At 49.9% G+C, this 11,896-nt stretch overlaps 1 protein-coding gene across 1 annotated transcript in view; it reads right to left on the bottom strand.

Annotated features, from left to right (window-relative positions):
• SEC22B (SEC22 homolog B, vesicle trafficking protein) overlaps nt 1-9,194 on the bottom strand; it is a 16,763-nt gene extending 7,569 nt beyond the window's left edge. The window contains exons 1-2 of the mRNA XM_015407819.1: nt 9,016-9,194; nt 3,010-3,119 (exon numbers count right to left, since the gene is read on the bottom strand). Coding sequence (XP_015263305.1) covers nt 3,010-3,119; nt 9,016-9,090 — 185 coding nt within the window. The 5' untranslated portion in view covers nt 9,091-9,194. The remainder of the gene's footprint in view (nt 1-3,009; nt 3,120-9,015) is intronic.
• Between the last annotated feature and the right edge of the window lie 2,702 nt (nt 9,195-11,896).

Genomic DNA, 11,896 nt, shown 5'->3' with positions numbered 1-11,896 from the left:
GCTGATTAGCACATTAAGCCGCATTCCCATGTTACCAGCGGTGTGGTCATCCAGCCACACCCACCTTTTGCTTGTTATTCTGTTTACCTTGTTTGTGGTCAAAACCCAGGGCTTTTCTTGTAGCAGGAACTCCTTTGCATGTTAGGCCACACACCCCTAACGTAGCCAATCCTAATGAGTTTCTGCTGTTGGGTGTGGCCTACTATGCTCATGAGTTCCTGCTGGGCGTGGCCAACTCGGGAGCCAGCCGGAACTCCATTCCTGTGCGTTCCTGCCCAAATTCTTTCCCTGCCAAAGTGTACTGTCACGTTACAGAGCAACTTCGTAAAGAAAGTGAGGGGAAGGGGGGGGTATAGGCATCAGGGGCCTTGTGAGCAAACATTCTACTTTGTGAGCTATTGGTATTAAAGTTGTGAGCGAGCGATTTGGCTGCTGCATAAATTAGTTTGCTCTGGAGCCATCCTCCCTGAGATAAGACAAAAATGTGTGAGCCGGAGGCTAAAAAGCTGTGAGCTAGCTCACACTAACTCAGCTTAGAGGGAACATTGATCAGGGGTCACAGGAAAATTGCATTTGCATTTATACTTTTGTGCAGGAGTGACAGGAAATGGGGGGAGGAGTGAGGCTTGGGGGGCGGGGGGGGCTGGGTGCCGTTCCTGCCCTGGGAGTGCTGCACATTCTGTCTCTCTCTCTCACACACACTCACACACCGGATGCAACCTACAATACTGAAAGGAATTTAATCTGGACTGTGGAATGTTAACAGGCCGCTAAAGAGAGTCTTTCTATCAATGTATAGCATTTGGGAATCGTTATGAACTCAGTACTGTTTATACTGAGGCTTTGGTTATATGCTTCAATAAATAATCAGCTGATAAACGCCGAACGATCCATTGCCAGTCTTAACCGCAGGCTTTTTGGGGATGAGGAAGAGAAACCGGGCCTCCTGGATTTGGGATGGGAAGAGAACGGAGACAGGGTTGGGTGAAAAGATCTCAAAGGCCCTTATCCCCTTTAGGGATACTCTAGGGCAGTGGTGGCAAACCTATGGCACGGGTGCCAGAGGTGGCACTCAGAGCCCTCTCGTAGGACCCTCTCTTGGGGCACGCATGCCATCGCCCCAGCCAGGCCCAGACCATCATTAAAGTGTCGAATTCTCTGCCAAATAATTTTAAGTAAATGAAAGCATTTGGGATTGCTTTCCTTACTTTGTTTGGATCATCTTAAGTTAATGTATGAGTTGTTTTTTCTAAAGTAAAACCTCAGTATTCAGGTTAAATTGCCGTGTTGGCACTTCGCGATAAATAAGTGGGTTTTGGGTCGCAGTTTGGGCACTCGGTCTCTAAAAGGTTCGCCATCACTACTCTAGAGTTTGCATCCGATGCAGCGTTTCCAGGGACAATACAAATTCTGCCAGCAGAAGGCAACTTTCTGCCTCTCCTGGGAGGCGCTGAGAAAGCTGCCCTCTGCAAGTAGAAGAGCCCTGCTGGATCAGACCAGCTGTCCATCTAGTCCAGCGTCCTGTCTCACACAGTGGCTGACCAGCCCTTTGGAGGGCCACCAACAGGGCACAGAGGATGAGGCCTTCCCCTGATGTTGCCTCCTGGCACTGGGATTTAGAGCTTGCCTGCCTCTGAAAGTGGAGGCTCCCTATGGTCACCGTCCCAGTAGCCACTGATAGACCTGTCCTCCGTAAAAATTATACCATCCATGAAATCTCTGCACTGGACCCGAACCCAACTTCCTTCTCCCTAAATTTTCATTTTTTTTAAAAAAACTAAGTATAGGTGGTGATTCCTGTATAACCAGACATAAAATGGAAGTTAGGTGTGAGTAGATTAACACTGTAAACAAAATTACTCTGAAAACAGGCCATCAAATGTTATACAGCTCTCTATTAAAGATTTTCCAATGTGAATTATACAACACCAGACCACGGCTGTTGCTCAGATGTGTATAAATTTATACGAATACACTGAATGTGAGAAATCACCCAGGGTTGGGTGAAAAGATCTCAAAGGCCCTTATCCCCTTTAGGGATACTCTAGGGCTTCCATCCGATGGAGCATTTCCAGGGACAATACAAATTCTGCCAGCAGAAGGCAACTTTCTGCCTCTCCTGGGAGGCGCTGAGAAAGCTGCCTTCTGCAAGTAGAACCTAAGAAGAGCCCTGCTGGATCAGACCAGTGAGGGTCCATCTAGTCCAGCGTCCTGTCTCACACAGTAGCTGACCAGCCCTTTGGAGGGCCACCAACAGGGCACAGAGACCAAGGCCTTCCCCTGATGTTGCCTCCTGGCACTGGGATTTAGAGCTTGCCTGCCGCTGAAGGTGGAGGCTCCCTATGGTCACCCAGTAGCCACTGATAGACCTGTCCTCCGTAGAAATTATACCATCCATTAAATCTCTGCACTGGACCCAAACCCAGCTTCCTTCTCCCTAAATTTTCAGATTTTTTTTTTAACTAAGTATATGCGGTGATAAAAGGAAAGTTAGGTGTGAGTAGATAAACACTGTAAACAAAATGACTCTGAAAACAGGCCATCAAATGTTATAAAGCTCTCTATTAAAGATTTTCCAACGTGAATTATACAACACCAGACCACGGCTGTTGCTCAGGTGTGTATAAATGTATACGAATACACTGAATGTTTCTACGTCTCTGGAGCCATCCTTCCTGAGCTGAGACAAAAATGTGTGAGCTGGAGGCTAAAAAACTGTGAGCTAGCTCACACTAACTCAGCTTAGAGGGAACACTGGTCTCTTGCCTCGAAAACCCTGCGGGGGTTTCCGTAAGTCAGCTGCACCTTGATCGCACTTTTCACCATGAGGATTTACAAGCATTTTGTAAAATATTAATATAACGTCATAACTGTAAATTTAAATATATCATTGTGTTTGGGTTTAGGGTTCTGCCATTTCCGACTGACAAACGTCCCCCTACCACAAACTCTGTGGCTATGGCAGCTGGAATGAAACCAACATCTGGGTCCGTCCATCCCCCCACTTACTGGAAAGTCATTGGTCCGGCTTCTAGGGAGCACCTCGTTGGCGAATGTTCCCCAAGTTTCCGGAAAAGCTGTTTGGCTTGGTTGTGATATTCCTGGAAGTTCCGGTTTGACTGTGGAGGAGAGAGGAGATTTAAGCTGCTTTGCCGTTTGTCAGCTTGACAGGGAGCTCTAGAACTCAAGACGCTTGCATGTGCTTCAGGTGAAAGAAAGTGGCCCTATATACAAATGTTAGCTGGTAGTTAATAGCACCTTGTCTATTTTGTAGTTCCAGTGGGACTACAGGCATCAAGTCAGAGGGGAACTCTGCATTCATTCCCTTGACAAGCGCTTAGGTCTCTATCCCATGGGTTATCCTGCCCTGAGTTCAGTGCTTTCGGGGAGTGGGATCTTCCCCGTTTCCCCACAGCTGTGTGGAACATTTGTGCACCTCCAGGGGTTTCCCTGGCTTTCCCCCAGTCTTTCCCAAACCAGCTCTGCTTTGAAGTTTTGGGAAAGATTGCAGTAAAGCCTGGAGGGCTGCTCTGTTGGTGGGAAAATTCGAACTCGATGCTGTCATAAGAACATAAGAACATAAGAGATGCCAATGTTGGATCAGGCCAAAGGCCCATCCAGTCCAACACTCTGTATCACATAGTGGCCAGAAATACCAGGTGCCATCAGGAGGTCCACCAGTGGGGCCAGGACATTAGAAGCCCTCCCACTGTTGCCCCCTACCCCAAGCACCAAGATGACAGAGCATCACTTGCCCCAGAGTCCCTATCTATACCTTGTGGCTAATAGCCCCTGATGGACCTCTGCTCCATATGCTTATCTAATTCCCTTTTGAAGCCGTCCATGCTTGTAGCCGCCACCACTTCCTGTGGCAGTGAATTCCAAGTGTTAATCACTCTTTGGTGAAGAAGGACTTCCTCTTATCCGTTCTAACCCGAACGCTCAGCAATTTCATGGAGTGCCCACGAGTTCTTGTATTGTGAGAAAGGGAGAAAAGTACCTCTTTCTCTACCTGCTCTTTCCCATGCATAATCTTATAAACCTCAATCATGTCACCCCTCAGTCCCCAGAGCAGCCATTTTATCTCCCTGCCACTGGGGGGGGGGATTTTTTGTCTTTTAAAAATCAGTACTAAAATATCATTATATTAGTATACTGCATTGTACAAAGAGGTGCAGCAGTTTCTCCCAATTACCAACTTTTCAGTGTTTTTTTTTTTAAGTTAAGTCTCTTGCCCCTTCTGGAAATATGAGGAAGACACCTTTCTCATTGCAAAATTCAGACTTAAACTGAAGAAAATCGGGAAAACCATGAGGCCATTCAGGTTTGACCTAGATCACATCCCTGATGAATATACAGTAGAGGTGAAGAATAGATTCAAGGGTCTGGATTTGATAGATAGAGTGCCTGAAGAACTATGGACAGAGGTTCGTGACATCGTACAGGAGGCAGCAATCACCACCATCCCAAAGAAAAAGAAATGTAAGAAAGCAAAGTGGCTTTCTGATGAGGCTTTACAAATAGCAGAGGAAAGAAGGAAAGCGAAAGGCAAAGGCGAAAAGGAAAGATTTACCCAACTGAACGCAGATTTCCAGAGAACAGCAAGGAGAGATAAGGAGGCCTTCCTGAATGAACAGTGCAAAGTAATAGAAGAAAACAATAGAATGGGAAGGACTAGAGATCTCTTCAAGAAAATTGGAGAAATCAAGGGAGCGTTCCATGCAAAGCTGGCCATGATAAAGGACAAAAACGGTAGGGACCTAACAGAAGCAGAAGAGATTAGGAAAAGATGGCAAGAATACACAGAAGAACTATACAAGAAAGACCTCGATGTCCTTGACAACCACGACGGTATAATCACTGACCTCGAGCCAGACATCCTGGAATGTGAAGTTAAATGGGCCTTAGAAAGCATTGCTAACAACAAAGCTAGTGGAGGTGATGGTATTCCAGCTGAGCTATTCAAAGTCTTAGAAGATGATGCTGTTAAAGTGCTGCACTCCATTTGCCAGCAAATTTGGATAACGCAACAGTGGCCACAGGATTGGAAAAGATCAGTATACATTCCAATCCCAAAGAAGGGCAATGCCAAGGAATGTTCAAACTATCGCACAATTGCACTCATATCACACGCTAGCAAGGTCATGCTCAAGATCCTACAAGCTAGGCTTCAACAGTACGTGGATAGAGAACTACCAGAAGTACAAGCTGGGTTTCGAAGAGGTAGAGGAACTAGAGATCAAATTGCCAACATTCGCTGGATTATGGAGAAAGCAAGAGAGTACCAGAAAAATATCTACTTCTGCTTCATTGACTATGCTAAAGCTTTTGACTGTGTGGATCACAACAAACTATGGCAGGTCCTTAAAGAGATGGGAGTACCAGACCACCTCACATGTCTCTTGAGAAACCTGTATAAGGGCCAAGAAGCGACAGTTAGAACCGGATATGGAACAACTGATTGGTTCAGCATAGGAAAAGGAGTACGACAAGGATGTATATTGTCGCCTTGCTTATTTAATATATATGCAGAGTACATCATGCGAAATGCTGGCCTGGATGAATCACAAGCGGGAATTAAGATTGCTGGGGAAAAGATCAACAACCTCAGATATGCAGACGATACCACTCTAATGGCAGAAAGTGAAGAGGACCTAAAGAGCCTCTTGCTCAGGGTAAAAGAGGAGAGCGCAAAAGTGGGCTTGAAGCTCAACATCAAAAAAACTAAGATCATGGCATCCGGCCCCATCACTCCTTGGCAAATAGAAGGGGAAGTCGTGGAAGTAGTGACAGACTTCACGTTCCTGGGATCCCAGATCACCGCAGACTGTGACTGCAGCCATGAAATTAAAAGACGCCTGCTCCTTGGGAGGAAAGCGATGGTGAACCTAAACAGCATGATAAAAAGTAGAGACATCACCCTGCCAACAAAAATACGCATGGTCCAAGCAATGGTATTCCCAGTAGTCATGTATGGCTGCGAGAGTTGGACTATAAGGAAGGCCGAGCGCCGAAGAATAGATTCTTTTGAACTATGGTGCTGGAGAAGACTCTTGAGAGTTCCTTGGACTGCAAGAAGATCAAATCAGTCAATCCTAAAAGAAATCAACCCTGACTGTTCCCTGGAAGGCCAGATAATGAAACTGAAGCTCAAATACTTTGGCCACCCAATGAGAAGGGAGCACTCACTGGAGAAGACCCTGATGCTGGGAAAGATTGAAGGTCAAGGAAGACGGGGACGGCAAAGGATGAGATGGTTAGACAGTGTCAGAGATGCAACGAACATGAAACTGAGCCAACTTCAGAGGACGGCGGAAGACAGGAGGGCCTGGCGGGATCTGGTCCATGGGGTCGCGAAGAGTCGGACTCGACTGTGCGACTGAACAACAAAAAGCTCACACCAACTCAGCTTAGAGGGAACACTGATGCCAGGGACCAGAGATAGAAACAGTATAAAGGACAGCCGCTGGTAAGGGCCGAGTTGGTGTGTCCTCACTGCAAGGCCCCCTGGGCAGGGAGGGGGGTGCAGAGGGCAACCCACATAGGCAGACTGGAGAGGCAGCGGTGCAGCGCCGGACAAATGCTCCCAAGATGCTGGACTGCTGCAGACGAGGTAGCTCTGCTGTGCTGAAGCCACAATGGAGTGGCTCCGCTCACTCCCCCCCCCCCAAGCACTCCCTCCCTTTTCAGCTCTGGCTCTGGCCTTGTGGCACACTCCCTGAAACGAGATCAGGGCCCTGTGGGATCTGTCGCGATTCCGTAGAGCCTGTAAAACAGAGATGTTCTGCCAGGCCCATGGCTGAGGCGGTGGAGATCCGACTCCATTAGCATCCCCTACCCCACTTCTGGAGCTGCGGTGGCTCAAGTGGTGAAGACGCTGAACTGCAGGCTGTGGAAGGTCGGTAGTTCAGCAGTTCGAGACCCGAGTGTGCCGCATGACGGAGTGAGCTCCGGTCTCTAGTTCCAGCTCCTGCCAACCTAGCAGTTCGAAAGCAAGAAATTGCAAGAAGATAAATAGGTACTGCTTCTGTGGGAAGGAAACAGCGTTCCGTGCGCCTTGGTGTCTAGTCATGCCGGCCACATGACCACGGAAACGTCTTCGGACAGCACTGGCTGTTCGGCTTTGAAACGGAGATGAGCACCGCAACCCTAGAGTCGGACTCGACTGGCTTTCGAGCAAGGGAAACCTTTACCCCACTTCTGCTTCCATCTATGCGGCACTGTCTATTCGCTGCTGTCTACCACTTGTCCAGCACCTGGCCCCATCGGTGGGGATACATACTGAATGTCCTCAGGGGCCGTTTACTAACTGTCTTTGATTGCCATCCCATGCTGTATAGGTGTTTTTTAAAAATATTGTGTAGATTGTGTTTTAATCTGTGTGCTTTTTTGTTTTTAAACCCCCCCCCCCCAGCCCTGCTGTGCAGGGAAGGGCAGGCTAGAAATTCAATTAAGTAAATAAATAAATAATCAGTTGCTCGCGGGCCGTAGAAGAGCCCTGGATGGGCGGTTCCAGCCCCCCTCGGCCTCATGTTTGACACCCCTGCCCTAGGAGGCCACCAGAAGTCAGGTGCGACTTGACTGCATTTTCCGGGGCCCCCCCTCCCATTTGCCTTAGCTGAATTTCCACTTTCCTTGCAAGTTCATTGCCTATGTCCAAGCAGGAGCCAAGAATCCATCCTCACTTAGTGTCCAATAGACGTTCTCCACCATTTTTACAGTTGGATGCTTATGGGATTACGACAGTTCTGCTGGAGGCTTCTGGGAAGTCCACACACAGGGCACAAAGGCTACAGCCTTCGCCTGCTATTTGCCCCTCCTCCTGGCAACTGGTCCTGGAAGACAGGCTGCCTCTGAACATGGAGGTTCCATTGAGCTACCACAGCTGAAAGCCACCATTGCATTCTGGCCCCCTATGTAGCCATGAGGCCTTCTATGAGGCCAGATAAGCCAACCACACTTGCTCCCTTATGCCTTTGAAAGAGAATCAGCTACCACCTCCCAAGCGAGTTTGGTGTAGTGGTTAAGAGTGCAGACTCTAATCTGGGAGAACTGGGTTTGATTCCCCACTCCTCCACATGCAGCTGCTGGTGTGACCCTGGGTCAGTCACAAGTTTTCTCAGAGCTGTTCTCTCAAGAGCAGTCCTTGAAAGCGCTCTCTCAGCCCCACCTACCTCACAAGGTGTCTGTTGTGGGGAGGGGAAGGGAAAGGAGTTTGTAAGCTGCTCTGAGACTCCTTTGGGTAGTGAAGGGAGGGGTATAAATCCAATCTCTCTTCTCTTCTAAGAGTCTCAGGTCAAAGGCAAAACAGCAGCTAGCTCCATAGTGGGCTACCCTTGAAGGCTTGCTTCTCCCCTTTCCATGTGGCCATCTGCAGGGGGGAACGAAATTATGCTGCGACCGGAAACACACTTGACTACCTAGGGTTGCCGAGATGGCTGGTGGGAAATAACCTCTCCCATTAACATAGGCGTCATGTGTGGAAATGGGTAGCTGGAGTGTTGCAGGACATGGCAATAAATAACAGCCCATGACGCCTGTATTGACAGGGCAGGACATTTTGTCTCCAGGGCGTTGGCAGCCCTGTTGTTAACCAGGACATTCGTCCCACAGAACTTAGTTTGCTCACCTATCCACTTTCTCAAAAATAAATTATCCAGCAACTAATACTTCATGAAACCACTTAAAATTGCACACATACCAAAAGTTCAACAGCAGGTGCTGCGGGTAAGACAGCTAGTTGTGGCAGCAACGATTAAGCTGTTGGGCTGGCGCTGGGAGACCAAGGCTCAAACCGACCTTCTGTTATGACTTTGGGCCCCAGCCTACATCGCAGGGCTGTCGTTGGGAGTATAAAATGGAGAACTGTGTACGCTGCCTGAGCGTCTCGGAGGAACGCATTAGACAGACAGATCCGAAAAAGCTTCCGAGGGTGGGGATGGGGAAGGGAAACCCGGTGAGAGGCGAGGGGGCTGCGGATGCCGGACGCCTGGGTCCCCCTCGCCTCCTCCTTACCTGCTCTGTTTCTTGCATGGACGCCGCCAAGAGAAGCCCGTCCTGGACGCGACTTATCATAGTAAGCAGCACCATCTTGGCTGGAGCAAAGGAGGGAGAGATCGAGATCTTGCTCTATGGGGGGAGGCTCTCCCCCCCCAGCCCCCTCCCCCCCAATCCACAGCCCGGCGCTGGATCTGGGCTCCCGGCTGACGTGGCTGAGGGGTGGGGGGAGGGAGATCCCGGACAAGGGGCGGGACTCAGAGGAGTAACTTTTGCACAAGCGGGGAAGCACACCCATTTCCTCCCCGCTTCTTCGCCGAAAGGACTCCGCCTTTCTTCTTGGAGCTCCGCCCCCCCTTGGAGATGCCGCATTCGGGAGAAACTTTCAAGGCGTATGAAACTTCTTAAAGGTAGCGTCGCTGCTGGCCTGTTCAGGGATGAAGCTGTTCATTGCATCAGTGCGGAAGATCTGTCCAATGGACAGTGGTCCGATGGTGGGGGCTGCGTGGTGTAGTGGTTCGAACGTCAGATGAAGGCCGCGGAGACCTGTGTTCAAATCCTCACTCTGCCCTGGAGCTTCCTGGCTGACATTAGAGCTGTCAGCCTCCAGGTGGTGATGGCTGGAGATCTCCCGCGATTTCGACTGATCATCACGCGACAGAGATCAGTTCCCCTGGATTGGCTGCTTTGGAAGGTGGACTCCATGGCATTCTACTACCCCACACTGAAGTCCCTCCCCTCCACAAACCCCGCCCTCCTCAGGCTCAACCCCCCAAAACTGCAGGTATTTCCCAATCTGGAGCTGGCAATCCTAGGAGAGCGTGTTGTTTGTTGTCAGACTCTAGGCGAGGCCTGGAGGCAACCTGGCTCCATATGCAGAGACGCCAACAATTATTGGAGTACTTCTTATGCTGCCTTTTGACCAGATGCTTCCCCATCACAAAAGCCCAGATTTACAGTATCGTTCACAAACTGGACAGTTAAAAACAGCAGGTATTACTAAAAGCAAGCAGCCGTGTCCCACAATCAGCTCCACAGAGGGCACAGCTTGTGGAAGGTGCCCTCTCTGAGACTGGCATGACTGCCCGTTAGAAACCTTCCCTGTGGTAGTCCCACAATTATGGAACAAGCTTCATAAGAACCTAAGAGAAGCCAGTGTCGGATCAGGCCAATGGCCCACCCAGTCCAACACTCTGTGTCATGCAGTGGCCAAAACCCAGGTGCCATCAGGAGGTCTGCCAGTGGGGCCGCCCTTTACAGGTCCTGAACATCTCCTTACTGGCCTTCGGGAGTAAGTCAGTAATTCTTTTTTTATGGCAGAGAAGAAGGCATTCATATTTGAAAGCGCCTGGGTTTTTTGTAGTCCTTTGTACCACCACCATCACCACTACCTGCAGCCGACTCAGGCTAAAACAGCCGTTCCCAGTCACCTGTATGTAGGGTTACCAGGGAAATTCCTGGAGATTTGAGGGCAGAACCTGGGAAGGGCAGAGTGAGGGGAAGAACCACAACTGGGATTAGGCTTGCCAAGACCCCCCGGGGGGCGGGGAGACCCCCGCCCCAGAGGCCCGTTCCCCGCCGCTGGCGGATTGGGCCCCGGGGGGGAACTCCACCCCGACATGTGCGTCACCCGGAAGTGACGCGACCACGCCAGGCACGCTGGGGGCGGGGCCACGGTCATCCGAGGGAAAACTCTGATGACGTCCCATGCTTTGGGGGTGGGGTTCCCCCCGGGGCCCGATCCGCCGGTGGCGGGAAACGGGCCTCTGGGGTGGGGTTTTCCCCGCCCCCCAGGGGGACTTGGCAAACCTAAGAGCAAGAAGCAGCCAGGTAAGTTGCAGAGCCCCCCCCCGATCCAAAACAGTCCAGTGGCACCTTTAAGACCAGGTTTTATTCAGGTACAAGCTCTCCCTCCTCTGTAAGATCAGATCTGCACGTTCTCCCGCCCCCATTAGCTAGGAATCCAAAACAGTTCAGTGGGGCCTGAGCGGTGGGTGTTGCCTTCTGACACACTTCTGGTGATGTCAGGGGGTGTGGCATATGCAAATAAGTTATGCTAATGAGTTATGCTAATGAGCTCCTGCACCTCTTTTTCTACGAAATGACCCCTGGCCCGGGCTAAGGCCTTTTGACTCTTGGGCTTAAGGTTTGTGCCACCTAACACAAGTCCTGGGAAGTGTTAGTTAAGTTGGTTTCCTTGTTTTCTTGCTGTATGATTTCTGAGATAATGTGCTGCTTGTAGTTTGAATGTTTAATTTTGTTAGAAATCGAATAAACTTCACAAATAGGGTTGCCAGGTCTTACCCATCTGCCAGTGGGGGGCTCCTGGCTTACTCCCGGGGTCTTCACAGGAAGTGATGTCATCACACTAGGCACGTTCTATAGGGGACGTTCTAGCATTCTAGCACATTCTGCAAGGGACGTTCTAGCCTAGTTTTACAAAGGACGCTCTATGTCACCATAGAGTTTTTAGCCGAATGCTAGAGCATCCCCCACACAACATGTCTGGCACTATGACATGACCTCTGGCTGGCTGGTGGTGGATTGCCCCCCCCCCAAAAAAAATTGGGGGAGCCCCTGCCCCCATTGGAGGCAACTCTATTCATAAATCTTTTTATAAAATTTACTAAAGGTCTGGTTACTTGTGTACGACTGCCCTGGCGACTCACGGGGTTCAGCCTTGGACTCCTTGACAGGTTCCTGTCACCCTGTGCCGTCAATTTGAGGACACTTATTTGGCCAGATAGAAAGGCAATCATGAGTGAGGCTGAAAATGAGGAGCCTGTTTCCACTTCCCAGATCTCACTGTTGTGAGGTAGTGACTGTATCCCCTTCCCCCTCGCGCCATCCTTAATCGGGCCTTGGTAGCCCCAGAGCTCAGACAGGACTTCAGTGTCAG

This window comes from Gekko japonicus, unplaced genomic scaffold (genome assembly GCF_001447785.1).
Source record: "Gekko japonicus isolate JY-2015 unplaced genomic scaffold, Gekko_japonicus_V1.1 scaffold3014, whole genome shotgun sequence".
Lineage (NCBI taxonomy): Eukaryota > Metazoa > Chordata > Lepidosauria > Squamata > Gekkonidae > Gekko > Gekko japonicus.
Note: the sequence above shows the minus strand (reverse complement) of the source record. Positions and strands in the feature narration are given on the sequence as shown.